Below are 17,519 nucleotides of genomic sequence, written 5' to 3'. Positions count from 1 at the left end.
CGTTATTTCGCTTTCATATTAGGACCAAGTAATCCGTGATCGAATATTTTCTTAGTATACTGGTCGAACCGTAAATGGCTATCGCCTACACTCTCCGTTTCTCTATGGAAAGGAAGAGTAGGCGAGGAATCGTCGATAAATCGGTTTCGCGATAGAACAGACTGGACTCGAGCTGCCGTGATACAACGTGGAACGAGTTGTTGAATTTTCGAGCGATCATAGAAGTAGTAGGAGGAACTCATTCGGAGAAAGTTCAGAACACTCGTCTAGCCTTTTACACGTTCGCTTCGACCGAGGTGAGATCGCGTTACGAGGACATTACTTACTCTTAAAACCGCCAAGTTACGCGTTAGACTAGTCGTTTTGCGACGTTACCTACTTAAGCAGATGATAAAGAGGATGGTGATGCGAGTTTACGATCGCTCATCGATGGATCACCGATACAATGCCGTCTATCGGTGCTTGATTTTCTGATCAAATTTCCACGATATTAAGCTCCACTTCGTCGATGACACTTGTACGATCGTTGATTCGATTACTCGAATGTGTCGTTCATTCGAAATTAACGTAAAATATTTTATTACAAATACCAATTGAAGATTACACTTTTCATTCGACCGATGTGGAATCGTGATTAAAGATTAAAGTAGGCATTTAATCATCAATTCTCCTAATGGTGAAATTAATATTTGAGTACGCAACAATGTATCTAATTCCTGTAGCGATAATACGATGACTAACTTCAGAAAAATATCGTGGTCAGAGGTACGAGTCGTTTCCGGTGATTACATCTATACATCTATACATATAAATAAAATTGAAGTGTCTATCTATGATTTCGAAATAATGTTTTTTTTTAGCTCATATAATAGTTTTTCGCACTTTGCTAAAACCCAAACACGCTTTTGCAAAATTTTTCTGTCTGTCTATCTGTCTGTTTAAACGAGCTAATCTTCAAAACGACTGAATCGATTTTGATGAGATTTTCATTGGCAGATTCAGAATTTATAGAGTCATAATTTAGACTTCTTTTTATTCTGGAAATATTCAGAGTTCTCGCGTAAATTTAGAAAAACTGTAAAAATCAGAATAAAAGTAGCCGGTGACCCAGTGTCGGTTTAGAAATTCTTCTTCCTGTTTCTAGCCAGATTAATCGAAAGGATATCCTTCTAAAGGCTAACGCGAATGCACATGTAGCTTATCTACAGTCGCGGTGTTAACTTCGTCATTATGCCAGCTTTCGTCGCGGTTTTGATCCATTCCCCTCGTTAAGAACAAATTCACCGAACTTCGTCGCGCCATTCAATTCGTTGAACTTTCCACCATCGACTTTCTCACCTGGTTAGAAACCGCTGAAACGCGTGCCACGCGAGAATTTAGTTTCTCGCACGGATGCTGTTTCGAGAAATTATCGGTTCGCTTTAACGCGACTCATGCATAAGAAACAGGAGTTTGCATCTCATTGCTGCGTCAATCTGCTCCTCCGTCGAATCGAAATATAAATTCTAATTTCACCTTCCGAAACGTTTGATTTTCATATTTTCCCTCGAAAAAGAAGAAAAATGCATGCACTTTTCTCTATGGAAAAATCTGCATAAGAAAGGTGCACAAGTCGAAACGCAACGTTGATATATGTAAAGTTCTTGGAAAGCTTATAAAAGGACAACCGCGCGGAAACGACAAGGTTTTCCCGGAAGTTGACGCGGAACCGCGGAAGGCAACTGAAAGGAAAGCGTGGCTATACTGAGCTGATCGAATGAGCGAAATTAAAGGAGCGTTTGCGAAGCACGCGCGTAACGAATCCCACATATTTCCGCGCCTTAATTTAATTGTATCGCGCTACGCTTTTCCGTGTTTTACCCGAGCTATAATTACGACGATCGTTCTCAGGGTCCTGCAACTGGAACAGGAAATGCATTTAATGCTGAACCAGCACGAATTTAAGCGAATAAAGTGCGCTGACATTTCAGGAAAGATTCGTCGACAACTCGGTTAACCAAATGTTTATATCTTTCTTGTGCAATTTCGAGGAAAGAATTTATATTTAAACCGTCCATCTAATATTTGATCATAACTGTCGTTTACTCTTAGCAAGATTGAAAAACCTTGACTCACTCGATCGGATAGCTAGCCACGGATCAGAAGTGGAGTCTTTCATGAGATTGATTCGACCGATTCAGCTATCCGTACCACCGATACACTAGCTAAGTTTTAATATTCGAAAATGGTCGCCGCGAACTGACCTAGCCGTCGTTCGTATCGAACTCTGATGAAATTTTCCTCGGTTTCTCTTCTTCCGATTCTTCTCTTCGGCAAAACGCGCGTCCCTTATGAAAAAATTAAGCAATATACATTTACACTCGAATAATTCAATTTTAATCATTTTATAATTACACTGTAATATCCACTTTTCCTCAGAATCTCGTGAAAAACACGACTCAATCAAAACGATTTACTCTTTTTCAGATGGAGGCGCCACGGTGACCCTGATTTTTTCCACAGGAGACTAGGAGCAACCCGGGAATGTATTTCTTTGATTAAACTGGTTTTTGCGTTAAGAAAAGATCGCCTGGCAAAAAGTATCAAAGGCAAAAAGGGAAGTTTCAAAGGTGGTAAGAAATAGCCGTTTTATTCGCATAAGATTTTTCATGGTTGTTTCAACCGAATGACTGGGTTCCTTAAAGTTGACGGGTTCGTTTCAGAAAACGTTCGCTAAGGTTGATACGTAATTGGATTCATCCCTCGAATCGATTAATCAAGTTTCGCCGACTCCACGCGCCGATATCGGACGAGACTTCTAACCTTTGATAATTGAACAGGGGGAAAGTTGCCATCCCCGACTGCATGAACTATGCACGGAGCGTTTGCCGGATCGTTGCACTCTGAACGGTGAGTAAGTACGTAAATAATACACTTTGCTTCGTACTACACGTGTTACGTTCGCTTCCATTTACGAGACATCTACGGAATCGTGACTTTACACGGTACCATTCGTTCAATTTCGTTTTATTTCATTTTTTCTTTCGTTAGAAATATTGAAAGCAATATTAATTATAACACGGATCGTTAAAATGAAAATAATTTTCCGCTAAACGTTACTGTAGCGTCCTCTACGCGCCGATAGCTGTATATCCTCGGTGAGAAAATAAGAAAATTTATTCATGCAAATTCCGAATGAAATTGCCCGATTAAACGGAGCTCGCAATTTCAGTCATCGGTGATTCTCATTGCAAACAACGGCTTAAAGATTGCGAAAGTTAAGCCTCGTTCACACGGACGGCAGTGATAGCAGCAACTGCTCGCTATCTGGATTATTATGGCTCGTTTGCAGCCGTGCAAACATTGTTACTACCAATAATGTTCGTATTACGTCGGGTTGTTCATACCGAATTGCCGGTCTCTGCCAGTCCGGCTTTGCTCTGTTATCGATTACGTCGAATCCACAGTTACGCAAACAGTGTTCGCTAATTATTCGATAACATTATGTCGGGTCCTCGTAGACGGATACACAGCTCTCGTCCAGTGTTCGCGACGGTAAACGTTGTCGATATTACGTCCGGTTCACAGCTACGTAAACATTGTTCGCCGTCGAGTACGCTTCTTCGTTTGCAAATCAGACGTCAAACCCGTGTTATTTACACCGTGGATGAAAAGAAAAATGACTCGGCGTTTCGAAAGAAGGAGGATGCTTTCTGCGCCGCGATTTTCCAGGTGCGCTCGTTCGTCGTGGTCGTTCAAGGTGAGCCTTTTATTAATCACCAGCATCGAGGATCGTACAAAGGAGACCTCTGGTTCGACGTTGGTCGAGGCATCGTATTTCGTGCACAGAAATTCAAGATTTTCTTGACACTGTGCGGCCACGTAACAGGAGATTTCACATCCTGCTTTCGTCGACTCCTCGTCCACGTTCCGCGACTCGATATTCTAGATCGGAGCGGAGAGAACAAAAATACGTAGAATTCCTTTCAGTTGAGTCCGTTAATTCCTTCGGAATCTTAATTAACCGTGTCACAGTGAACGGTTCGTTTCCGTGAAAAATCATCGACAACCGATCGTTTGCTAATCGTTTCCGGTGCAGTCATTTCAACTAGCTCCTCCCATTTTCTTCAGTTACCATCGAGTCACTCTACAAACGATTCTACATGATTTTTCCGGAAATTTTCCAAAAGTTTTAAAGTGCAATTTTCCTCGCGCAAATTGATTCCGCTTGTTGCAACGAATGATAATACAATAAAATAAAACAAAAGGATGGGGAAGTTTAGAGATAAACCGTGTACGATGAAAAATACACGGTATCATGGTGTTATTGTTAAAAAAAAAAAGTGTAAATAGCGTGAACGATTGACGATGAAAAAAGCGATCGTCGCGTGAAAGGGATTGTACGAAAATTTATCGAACTTCTCGTTACGACAGCTCCCTAATTGGAGATGTAACATGGATATCGAACCGGAAACTGGAACTAAACCGTGTGCCGTGATTGTCGAGCGAAAGAATAACCGATTGTTGAACTTTTTCACGGATTCGTGCTCGCTCGTTGTCGCGCGACACGCGTACGAATAGGCGTTAGCAAGCCGCGTGTAAAGTACAGATTAAGCAAAGCCTGTTGCGCTGCAATTTAGGCCCCCCTCTGGCAATTGGTCACGCGCGAATTATTGCGTTATCATCTCGCTATGTCCTCGAAGTTGCATCAACCTCGTTCCTCCCGGTGTTTTTATTTAAACAAGCCGCGACAAAATTTGATTTCATGGACAAATAAATTAGAAACGTTCCGCGGTGTATCAGACGCATTATTCGGTTGCTTGAACAGAACAATTCGTCGCTCGAATGCGTTTGATGTCAAACGAAACGGCAATAGAAATTGGACGTTAACAAATTCATCAAATAACAATTGAAAGCAATTAACGAGCAGTTCGATTTTGTTTTGACAACTGACGAAACGGGCGAAACGGTATTCCGTTACCGTTAGAATTCGATTATATCCTCTGCTCGATTTCGCAAGCGTACTTTCACGCGGTGCATTTTTCTCCTTCGAATCGTGCCTGTTCCCCCGCGTTGCGAACACCTGGCGTGCATTACCTGCATCTTGATCAACGCCTCGCGAAATCGATACCTCGGACGAATATCAAAGACAGAATCAAGTTGTTTGTTTTACACGCACAAATCGTGATTCGATGTTATCAGGGATTGTTTGATTATGATAGAAAATGCTTCCTGCTTTCGAAGACAGTTAATTATCTGGGGTCTCGTACAAATAAGCCTAATTAAGACGACTCTTCGATGAGAGAATTAAAATTGAACAAAGATTTCCGTAAAGGCACTTCCTGTGTTTTCATGTCCTTCTTCCTATACCGGATGAATTGTTTCAAATGAATTAACAATTCGTGAGATATTTCTAAAGAATAAATCAATCCGTTGGAAAAAAAGAATCAAAGTGACATAACCCAGACCTTCGTATCTCCCAAACGACTCCACCCACAAGAGTGGTTATCGTTACGTAATAGTCCCCTCCATACAGTGTACTGTTCATTTCAAAAATATTCTACTAATTGCCACAGTTCTTGAAATAATTAAGATAATAATGGATATTGAGTCACTTCGTATTTTCTACGATTCTCCAAATCAATTTAGAGCAAGCTTAGTCATCAACAGTGTAGTAATATCCTCGCTGACTGATTTTACGTAACGTGTCGATTACTTCATTAAATAACGACTGTATTCAGAAAATTAAAAGAACTACAGACCGCTTCTGTGCTAGCTTAGAGCTCGAAAACACATGTGTGCTCATGCAAATCTCTACTTCTCGTGCTTGAAAAATAAGTATGAAGAAGAAGGTATGAAATAGAAAATTAAATTGAAATTAGGGCTCTCTCCGTGGTCCGCCGTCCGAGAGCAGACATGAGACAGATCTTGGTTTCCGCCTTTCGATATCTTCCCGACGCCTCGTAACGCGCCTGCTTTCAATGATTCGATCAAATTAAATTCGTGGTACCGGTTACCGATGACCCCCACGTTCACCGTGTTAACGAGGATCGATGGATCGAACATGCGTCGCGTCACGACGCGGCTCGTTCAGCTAAATATAGCATCGATCCATCGAGTCACACCGACGATCACGAGTTTTCTCGCGAGTTGCAGCGACACGCCTCGACATCCCGCGTTTATCTCGTTGCTGCAACGTGGCCGTACGAGCGGAGAAGAATGTCCCGGGCTCTTTTAACCGATAACGCGAGTCTCGAACGGTGTTTCCTTTGTCCCGTTAATTGCATCGATTCCGTCGTAACAGCCGCGGAAAGCGATGCTATCTGAATGTACACAAAGGAGCGTACTCTGACAGCCACTTTGGTGCTGCGTGTCGCGATTATCGTCGACGCGGATCCTCCACGAGCGTAGAGAGTCGTTGAAACGTTATCTCGTGTTTGCGCTGGATCGCGAACGACATTTCTATGGACTCGTTAGCGAAAAACGGAAGAGGAAATGACACGTGACGAGAGGTTGGAGACGATGTAACCAGCGCGCCGGGGGTATCCTTGGGATTAATCGACGCGAATCGTTCTTTGCTCGAGTGAAAACTTCGAAGCGTAATCGAGGAAAACAAACAAATCGTTGCGCTCGAATCGACCACGCGGTTCTTCCCTATCACAGGGAAATTCGTCGTTGTTTTTATCCAGTAGTTCGGCTTGCGGTTTCCCGCGTCAAACCGCGTTCACTCGCGAGGCTATCGAAACGGAAAAAGTCAACTCTCCCGTTTCGGGCTGATGTCACGCTGCTGTTAGTCCACCGGCTTACCGAGAGCGGATTCGCTTATGTCGGTCGACTGCGGAATTTTACGAGCCTCCACTATCGATTCGTCGATCGTCGATCGTTGACGCCTAACGGGACATCAAAATCATTCAACTCGTCCGTGTTGTATCTCTTTCTCTTTAGAAAAATTCTTAAAATCTTGTTGAGATTCACATTACAATGCTACCTATCACTCCACGCTTCCGAGGTAGCCCAGGACACTTTGGTTTACGATGCAGAATATAAATGCACATTAATGGTAGATCTACCGGAAGGCTCTGTCCGTTTTATGACTTAGATACGATAGGAGTAGCTTCTAAACAATGACCACTGCATTATGTGTTTAATAGGAAGCATAGACTGTATGAAATAGCAGTTTCGCGTTTACGATAGTCGACAGGATTCATATATGCCATTGTGTTCTTGCCGGTTTAGAAATAATGCAGTGGTTGCAAAACGGAATTGTCTATTGAAGACGAGAATATCAGGAGGCGATGGTTTGAATGGTTCAAAAGCGAAGCTGAAAGTCGATGTTTCTGCAGAATTTAACACGAAGGGCTTGAAATGCCGCTTCCAAAAAACGACATCTTCCTAAATTCCTAGAATGCAAACGGTTAAAATCTCTGAAGAACTCGCTTACCTATTCTGATCCTCTCTAAACAGTACCGTCGAAAGTTTCGGCAGACCCGGTATAATCCGGAGTGGCACACTGACAAACACGGAACGGTAACCGCGAAAGCTGGATTTCGAAAGGAGCAGCAGGTAGTCGGAAAAACTGGGCCGAACAACAAAGATGCCGATTAGCGCGCACTGGTCGGGAAGAGCAACAGCGTGTCGAGGCGTGTGTATATACGTTTTTTTTAAGAAAGTGAAGAAAAATTCACGCCGATCGTGCGTCGCGGCCGGTGCCGAGCCGACTGACTGACTGACTGACTGACTCCGCCAGTCACCAGCGTACAGTCACCGCACTTGCATCAACACACACCGGCTGCCATCCACTTCCCCCGCAGCCTCACGTTTCCAGCTCCATTCCATTCCAGTCGCCCCAGTCGGCCTCTCCTGCATCCCGACTGGGGCCTACCCGCTCGCTTGCATCTTCTCTCGGCCCGCACTCCAGCTGCGTGCCTTCCTCGGCTCGCTACGATCCTCTACGACCTGCTCCTTTGCTCTACAGTACCCTCGACTTCTGGAATTCCATAGAAATTCCGAGACACTTGACTTTCGGCTTCTTAGCCTGCAGTCACCGGAGCACTTATAACGAGGACGGTTAGCTGTGCTATATACGTGTACAGCCACGTGTAAATTAGGCTTCTGTTAGTTAGGGAAATTTCAAGGAAACGGGGTACCATCGGTTCAGCTTCGAAGTTAGACTCCCCCTGAGTTTTCTTAGAGTTGGTGATTCCTCATTTTATATTATCCTTTAATTGTAGAGAAATTTCTGTTTACTGTGTCTTGAAAATTGAAGAAATTCGCCGCCGAAATTTTATAGTTCGCTTATCGCCGTTGGCACGCTATCGTCTCGTTGGATTATAATTAAAGATTCAATGTTGATAACGGTAATAGGCTGGCTCTCAGGGAATTAAATTCTTTTGATATCTTCGAGGAATCGTGGCTTTGGAAAAAGGAAATATCGTGGATGCTATTGTAACATGTTTATGAACTTGCTACGTGTGTCACAAGATACGATTCAAGATAAGCTTCCTCTTGTAGCTATGTACCAATCTAAATATTTAATAGATCATTCGTCAAGGTTGCAAGTAATGAATCAAGCAGTGTTTGTTAACACGCTACGACGAAATTGACTGCATCACGCGTGGGTTATTCGAAATAAAGCGTGATTTGCAAACAGGGTCAAGCAGAGCGCGTTTGCGATACACGGTGCACGCAAGAAACTGAATACCAAAGATTCCTGGAATCACTGGGACCGGGCGATAAAGCGTTTACACCAGAATCGATTAGCATCTTTCATTAAAATTAATGGAGAATCGATACTAATCCTCCTACGATCGCGTGCATGTTCCACGCGCACTGGTGCTGCGCTAATTAACCCGAGTATCTGCGTCTGACCGAGATACATCGGTGCATTGAATTTGATTTTAGAGCCAGCCAAGCGTCGAGCCACTGTTCGAGATACCCTGCTATCCGTCAATCAATATTTTACCGACGATCACTGCACCTATAGACACACCTGGTGTCTAAGCCCTGACACAAACCCACCTGGCCGATATCCGTTTCGCAACGAAACGCATAGATGCACTGCTAATCGCGTGGGATATGCGGCGATAAATGGGTGGGAACGATTTGAAATTTCTCAGACGAGGCTGCGTGCATCGACTCGATGAATCGAATATCTTTTTAAAGAACGGGAACGTGTCCTAGTTGTTCATGATCTAAAATTGGCGCCTACGATCAAACTGTTTTATCGTACGAATGCGCGTTGAACGGTCGATACATTTATTCAGTAACATGGTTTCTGTCTCAACTACTCAGATAAGGTGTGATAAAAAATGTATGTATTATTTGGAAGAATGTGTGTATTTGGAAATTTTGCACACTTTTTAAAATGCAACGTTTTAAAAATATTTTTTGAAAGTTTCAAGTTAATCCGAGTGAAATTAATTCAATTATGAAGTTTGAAAGTACGTTTCTCGAAGCGCGCTTCGTAATGCAGAAATGCAGTTTGTTGCAAATTAACTTTTCAAAAATCTACCCCGGTAACGTTGTTTTATTAACATCCAGTAACATATATAAAACATTTAAAAAAACTATACAGAATACTAATTATAATAAGTATTTGAAAATTGATAATAACTGCAAAACGAATGCAAATAAATGCATTTTTTTATCGCTTCCGGTCAGCTGTACATGCCGAGAGGAGATAAAGCTTTCAAGAGGGTGTTAACGCTTTCCGAGGGCAAGTAATCTTCCGGAAGCACTTTCGATAGATCGATAATGGCTTCCGGAGTGCCGCTCAATTGTTTGAATGCGTTTCGCGCTTGCACCAATTCCGTCAAAACGTTTTTAAAAAGCATCTGAAAATAAGTATGCTAATAAGTATTTCGTACGTTGTTCCACTATTTTTAATGCAGTGATTGCATTAGTGCTTGCCTCAGTTCCTCCGTAATTTGCAATACCAATACATCCTACCAATCCTTTTCCATGAATATAATATCCTAATTTTCGTCTTCTTAATCCGAAACAATAAACTACGTTTTGCTTTCTGCACGTATCGAGCAATTTATCAACTTGATCATCCAATCCGCCTAAAATAATATAACAAATAGATTCATCTATCTATATTTTTTTTTTTTATTATTATTAATATGCAGTTACCCTCAAGATCAGTTTTCTCAATATCAGGAGCAATAATCACAAATTTAATCTTGTTTAATTCAATCTGTTTGCAAGCCTCCCTTAAACCAGCATAATAGCGACGTTTGTACTTAGACTTGTTCGGGTTTTTCTCGTGAAATCTCTTCTGAAGTCTGACGATTTCCCCTAAAAATTGTTCAAGACTTTCGTTTAAGCTTTTTGTCAGCATATTTGTACAATATCTGTAAGATGAACGGATTTGCAAGATCAATGTACTGACCATAATTTATCGCTTAAGTTAATCGTAACTAAGGAAGTTATAAGGGAGAGGACAGGGGAAGGGAAATATAACTTAACAAACATTTTAGTCGTATAATACATAATGTTTATTATGTATATGAACAAAGAACTATTCGAGCGTACAAATTCACGTTATACAATGGTATGAAATAAGACTTAAATATCATATCAAGTACAGAGTAGTTGGTTATTTATATACATACGGGTTGAAATACTTACTCTCTAAAACTGCGCGAATGTGTTACGAAATTTGTGTCTTCCGTTTTTGCGGTACTACTTTCTTCTTTAATTTCTTCTTTAATGTCGTCTTTTAATTCGAGGGAAAGAGTTTTCGGGACAATCTCATTTTCGATTACATTACTATCTAGCGGAGGGAGATCATTTCTGTTGTTATTTTCAACTAATCTATTTGGCAAGAGCCTGTTCTGAATGTGAAGATTGTTTATCTGATCGATTATATCTGGACTATAATACATGTAGCTTTCAAACACATCCTCTGTATTTGGGTCTCTATAATCTTTATCGTACAGTGTCATGGTACACATTCTTCTTACATAATTTGGATCTGTCTGTGGGTCTGTTGTGATTCTTAAAGCATTGAAGTTAATTGTATCTACGTCTTTGCATACGGCTTCCATCTTGGCGCGTTCGAAATCCTCTCGTTTTCGTATATTGATCTGAGCTTTGATATCACGATTCAGTAAAATGATCTTCTTCAACTTTGATGGCTTTTTATCCTTTGAGATACATATTCTAACTTTTCTAAAATCAGAATCCTTGTTTCGGTCTGATAGACCCGGTGCTATTATACCAAGATTTCCCTTGTACAAGTTAATTTTTAATCTGGGAAGGTCTTTGTTAGATATTCTATTCATGCACCTAGTATTCTGTAAGAAAAGTTACAAAGTTAATAATTTAGTCAATTCCTTCAGTGATATTTAACTTGAGTCCAGCAATACTCACCTCTAAAGCTTCTTGAAGATTAATGCAGATCTTATCTGTTCTTTTATAACGTTTCAGAGACTTTGAATGCTTTGACTCTGCGTTATCTTCCATAGGTACTATAATTTTTATATCAGGATTTGGCAAACAATATTTCCTTGACACAACTGAATTTCTACCCTTAGCACTAGTCTCGCCAAGTTCAGGATACTCTACATCGTCCAAATTTATAATTTTATCATTCTCTTTAAGAGCTAAATCCTTCTTACGTGTTGGATGTTTGACCTGATTCTTTTGATCAAGTTCTGGCCACTGATTATCGGAAGTACCATTTTCGCTTATACTGAAAAGCAATATAAGGATGGAAACGAGATACTGGTTGACTATATCGTGTAATGACTACGATGATACTTACTGGAATGACCATGTCATATTATCAATGTGTGATCTCCGCATTACTCCGTATTCAATATATAGTCACGAGATGTTTCACCGTGTGTTCATCAAGTGTTAAGAGTTCAATGACGTTGATATATATATCAGAAATACTGTCATAATTATTACAAGCACCCTTCACTATCAACTACGCAGAATGTGCGTCAGTTATTGGGGTATATAAACAAAACTATAGAGTATATCACAGCGTACCAACAAACACGGTGACAGATAAAAGATCCGAGATTCCCAATGTTTAAGTTCATAAATTCAAGGTAAAAATGTGCATGCGACAAAAATAAGTTCTTAATTAATTTTATTTTGCTTTTGAACTCCATTATACAAGCTTTAAAGTTATTAATTTCGAGTATTTGCAAGTTTCTGAACATTTAGTTAGATAAAATGTTAGGTTACCAGCACTGGTGACCCATATCTGAAATGGAGGAGTCCAGTACTTGTTGGAAAGCTGTAGGAGGTTCTGGGATGTTCGGGAACTGAAGTTTAATCAATTTTGAAAGAGAATTTCTCTTAATAAAGATGCAATAAGTATTTAATTCATTATATATATGTACATATATAGTCGATGTATATTCCGTCGATGTGTGTCGACGACGATATCGTGCCGCGAATTCTCAATGAGAGTGGAACAGTAGAATCTTAATTATTTCCCTTTATATCAATAATTTCTTGAATATTATTACATTTTTTCATGCTTTTAATACATTTTTTCCATAATTTATTCATATAAATTGCGATAATTGATTTCCTCGTTTTTGACTATTACGACGAAATAGGTATGAATTAAAATAATATATTCTTCATTTATCCTGCTTTTATGACGATAATTTATTAAATACCATTAATATCTTATGTTTTTTTCTATCTTCTTTCCTATATTTCGGTGCTTTAAATAGAAAAAAATAATCTTAACCTTATTTCAATATGGCGTTGATAATTTTTAACGTTTTTTTAGTGTTAAAGTTTCAAAGCAATTCGAAGTTTCTACCAATGCCTGTGATTGGTCATTCCATTATGGCGTCTACCCTTTTCGACCAATCAGATTCATCGTTGAAGGGTGAGGAGTGCGAAGTGTGGCGCAGTGCATCATTTCTCTCTGAAGCTACGTCCGTCTTTCACGTGTCTGCAACAGGTAAGATTAAATTATCTTCAAATATTAAATTAAATTGCCGATCTGGTGTTAAAAGTACAAAAAACAGAAAAGAATATCGAAGAGAAGTCTAGATTCTTGATTTTTGACATTAATTCGGCATTTTCTTCAAAAATACAAGAGTTGAAAATTTGTGCTCTTGCCGCGATTTCATAATGAGGTTGGAACAGCAGAATCTGAACTACTTTCCCTTTTATATCGTTAACTTCCTAACCAATATTGAACGTCTTTAATGCTGTTTCACACAATTTATTGTTTGATATTTAATAACGTTCTTTCTCGAGCATCGTAATATTATGAGATCTATTCGTCTACCGGCTTCGGTTCGGCTGGGGACGAACATTACCGAATAATACCGAACGGTGCTAATCGGTCTTCGGCAAGAAGGATGGTCTCGCCATTTCTCTCGCGAACGTCGAAGTGACAAGACGTGTTGAGAGCATCCTTCTGCATAAGTAGTAGGTGCGCATTCTACCTATTAAAATATTTTGCATAAATTATAGTTCGATCGTTTATTAGTAATAATTTTATTATTGTTGATTAAATTTTATTGACGTAAATTGGTATTTCTTATTTGTTACAGATATTTGATGAATATTGAAAGGACGCCATGACACCTGATATTATGGGTTTGAAATAGAATTTCGTAAGAATTTATTGTTTTAATTTATTCTAATCAATTATTAACATTTATTATTACTTGTTTTTTATTAAATCGTTGTTAATTGTAAGCATTTTTGATAATTGCTTGCTACCAAAGTCAAGAAAGAAAAGATTAGAGACTTTTTTTTCTTTAACCAATTCATAGAAAAAGAATAATTACTTTTTCATTTTATTGAATAATTTCGTCCAGTATTTTAATACATTTGTTTTAAACTAGAACAAAATTGAAATAATTCGTATTCTACTGCAAATGATTACTTCTCTTCTGTAATTATTATTTTAAACAATCTATTTTTGTTAAATCGTAGTAATTATATTATAATATCCAGTTTTCGATGCAAGTTTAAATTAAAATAGAATCATGTTTTTAAATCATATGCTGTTTAAGCATGATTAATTATTGGATTTTGCTTATTGAAAAGAATTAGATAATTTATAAATCTAGCCGTAATAGAATTTCCAACAATTTGTAGTATGCTTACAATCTTAACAACAAAAATCCTCTGCTTTAATACAGTAGTCTATTATCTTTATTACAAAATGATTTTCTATCGATGTAATATTCATTGAAATAATTATCAACAATTATTTAAAACATTTCATCTCAATCTAGTATCAATATTCAGCTTTAACAATATTTGTGCTCCTCGAATATATTTCACGAACATAGATGTTTCATTTACAAGCCATTAACAGTATTTCCGCTACGAAAGCTCAATAAGAAGAATGTTGTTTTGTATATTTCCACCCAGCCCATCCCTGCTCACTAAGTTTTTCTTTCAGGAATTGTTGTGGCCGCGCGCAATGCGGTCGGTAGAGTCAGTGTTTATACGAACATACTTCCAATGTTTTGATTTTTGCAAGGGCGAACTGGCCCTGAATAGAGTTGCGTTTGTATGATTAGGACTCACGCGAAAGTAGAGTCAGTGTTTGCTGCGTATTATAAAATATTTTCTAGAGCATCGCGGCTCTGATTTTTCTTTTTCCATCGCGAAAGTAGAGTCTCTATAATTGTTCGCCGGAAATTATTCACGGTCGCGTTACTAGTATTTCATATCTATATTTTTATTTTTTATTTATTTTTTTTAATTGCTCGATATATCCGGTATTAGAGTCAGTGCACCACTGAAGAGGAGTCTTGGGCGTTGCTCCATAAGGAAAGAGTGTAAGTATCTTATTACTTTATTTAATTAATTTTAATTCAAGTAGAATAATTTACAATTTTAACACTTGATAGTTGAGAGTTATTTTTTATTTGATAAAATCCCAATTTATATATACCTAATTTTATTACAATAAAAATTGATAATTTTCAAAATTAACCGTAACTCTTTTTTGTTTTGTTACAGATGAATTTTTTTATTTTGCCGAGTTCCTGGATATCCTGATGATGGCTTTCTTCACGACTTCAGTCTTGGTACGTCACTTAATTGCTTTTTATTAAAATAGAATAATTTACAATTTCAATACTTGATAATTGAGAGTTCTTCTTAATTGCTATTGCTAATATTTTATAAAATTCAATTTCATATATAATTTTATTAGAATAAAAATTGATAATTTGCAAAATTAACCGTAATTCTTTTTTGTTTTGTTACAGATGAATTTTCTTCACGACTTCCGTCTTCTCCTACAAGGCAGCCTCCTACCTGGTGTTGTCCATCCTCCTACTTGACTGTCGGAAGAAGAGTATATCTGCGAACGGTGAGTCGCATGTTTTATGGTTCCTCTGGTGCCCAATCATGTCGTAGGACGAATGGTCCGAATCGACACGGGTTACCAGTTGTATACGTGGTTGGCAAGTATAGTGACCATGGGTATGATTATACCCATGAGTAGTAACATTTTTATTGTTTCATTTCATTTAGTTCAGGCTAGGTCTTCTTGTACTCCGCGTTTTAATATCATTTCAATTCTACATATTCCAATAGATATTTATGAAATATATGAATGCTCTTAAATGTTCTTAAATGTGGAATATGAAATATTTTAATACCGAAACAATTTTATTTAGTTTGTCTGTAATAGAGAAGTGAAATACTATCTGACTTAATTATTGCGATGGTTCAAAGCAATATAATATCGATAGTAATATGTAATATGTATACTGGATATACATATTAATGATGCTGTTACATTGATTTAATTACATTTTGTACACTATAAATTCATATATGATTTGAGAATTTTTTAAAATTTCATTCATTCAATAACGAAGTTTAACTTATTTACACGTTCATAAAAAAGTGAACAATTTATGTGCAAGAAGACAATTCGTGACGGGTAGATTTCCAAGTCAGAGTGATCCATTTCAACACATTTTGCGTATTCTTGAAAATTTACTCTGAGGAGGGAGTCGCCCGAGGATGTTTTATTAATTTCCACAATAAATTGTTGTTTCATTGCAAAGAATTCTTAATTAGAGACATTAAATTCTTCTTTATTAAAATTTTGCATTTCTTTAATTAGTGTTGCGAAAAATTTCCAGCGCGAGAGTAAATATGACGATGCACTGACTAGTATTCGGTGGGAATCCTTTTGGTTTTTAAACTCAATCTTTTTTATTATTTAATTAATCAAATTAGTTACAAGGATTCCGCGGCATAAGACCGTGAACACCATCTCTGGGAGATATACCCATGCATTACTAGGCCTTTGCAGGCGCAGCTTTAGAATACGGAACATATGAAAATATGTTACCATATTCTAAACTGTAGTCCTTTTGTCTATACTATGGGCGTCCGTCAATCTGACACCGTTGGATGCAACGTGTTGGACGGGCGGGTAGCGCTCTTAGCGAAGGGGTGCACTCTGTCCTGGCGTTACGACGTCCAGGCGGGGTGGGTGGTATGTAGCGTCTGGCGTAAGTCTAGGGGGCGTGAGACCCTTCGTTGCCAGCTGATATTAGCAGTGCACCATGTTTGCATCATAGTTGCTCTATTTTACTTTTCAGTATTTGTTCTTAAAGCTTTATAGTTACAAAGTCGAGTCACTTTTATTATATTAAAATAGTGAAATATTAGTCCGTTAGATGTTTATGTACTAATCATGTTTTTAGATCAGGATTTTCAGATTTAACCCCTTCCGAGTTTATTGCCAAAGCCCATTCACGTGCCCAGGTGCTACTTGGATGGGTAGAGGCAATGGGCACGATGACCTAGCTCATAAGAATAATAATTAATAAGCGGCTGGCATTGTGTTAGTATATCGTGCACGACGTAATCTCCACATATGGTGTGTGTGTTTTTAGGCTGTGGGATTGCGTCGGTTTAATAACTTTTTCATTTAACTTTTAATTTGAAATAATATTTTATTCAACAAGATGTACGATGAACGTATAAACCAAATACTATTGTTATCATTACTATTACCATGATTATTACGATTACTATGAAATATTCTATATCAAAGTAGTTAATTAAATTTTGTAATTATCATTATACGCAATGATTGCTAGCCTTGTCAGACGATTTCAGTGAAAAATGGTACGTACCGTAGAGTGTGATGTGAGATGAAACTCGGGTGACGGAGGCGTCCCGGGACGTTCTCCCTAGTTTAGGCTCTTGCGCCCGGGTGGAGTGTATGGGGGTCGTGGAATGAATTTTTGTGAGAATGTGATTTTGCCTTTTTTAAATATAGCGTTAGGTAGGTAGGTAGTATACCTTCTGGTGTGTGTGATAGATTGTAAGTAGGTAGGGCCGGGACAGGTTGTCACAGTCTCTTGGTCGGGTAGGCGCGATTTCGCGTGATCAACCTGTACCTGGAATATATTTGAAGAATTGACGATACGATCGATACGAACGGAGTATGCCGTTCGCCTTCGAATCTATCTGTACAATTTTTCAAATTTTTGGCGACTTCATAAGTCGTCATACGCGGTCGCGATGGCACGAAACGCACAAGTTCTGCTCGAGCACGG

The 17,519-nt window shown here is 38.7% G+C and overlaps 2 protein-coding genes and 1 long non-coding RNA gene across 5 annotated transcripts in view; 1 reads left to right on the top strand and 2 right to left on the bottom strand.

Annotated features, from left to right (window-relative positions):
• Positions 1-7,758, bottom strand: part of LOC117604216 (uncharacterized) — a 43,558-nt gene extending 35,800 nt beyond the window's left edge. For 2 of the 3 annotated variants that reach the window (XM_034324082.2, XM_034324083.2), the window contains exon 1: positions 7,421-7,757. The gene's annotated coding sequence lies outside the window, so the exon portion shown is untranslated. Of the gene's footprint in view, positions 1-7,420 lie in introns of all 3 variants that reach the window. The other variant, XM_034324084.2, reaches the window with a different exon arrangement.
• A 1,657-nt stretch (positions 7,759-9,415) lies between these two features.
• Positions 9,416-11,969, bottom strand: LOC117603785 (SECIS-binding protein 2). Its single transcript, XM_034323262.2, has 6 exons — positions 11,750-11,969; positions 11,356-11,677; positions 10,612-11,279; positions 10,114-10,334; positions 9,889-10,043; positions 9,416-9,812 (listed from the first exon to the last, which is right to left on the bottom strand). The coding sequence occupies exons 1-6, from the start codon at positions 11,788-11,790 to the stop codon at positions 9,636-9,638; spliced, it is 1,584 nt and encodes a 527-aa protein (XP_034179153.2). The 5' UTR covers positions 11,791-11,969; the 3' UTR covers positions 9,416-9,635.
• Positions 11,970-14,217: 2,248 nt separating this feature from the next.
• LOC117603961 (uncharacterized) lies at positions 14,218-15,513 on the top strand. The gene is made up of 3 exons (XR_013063037.1): positions 14,218-14,765; positions 14,950-15,017; positions 15,201-15,513. It is a non-coding gene; the product is annotated as an uncharacterized LOC117603961 (long non-coding RNA).
• The last annotated feature ends 2,006 nt before the right edge of the window (positions 15,514-17,519 follow it).

The sequence above is a fragment of the Osmia lignaria genome, chromosome 11 (genome assembly GCF_051020975.1).
Source record: "Osmia lignaria lignaria isolate PbOS001 chromosome 11, iyOsmLign1, whole genome shotgun sequence".
Classification (NCBI taxonomy): Eukaryota; Metazoa; Arthropoda; class Insecta; order Hymenoptera; family Megachilidae; genus Osmia; species Osmia lignaria.
This window is presented reverse-complemented; position numbering and strand designations above follow the sequence as displayed.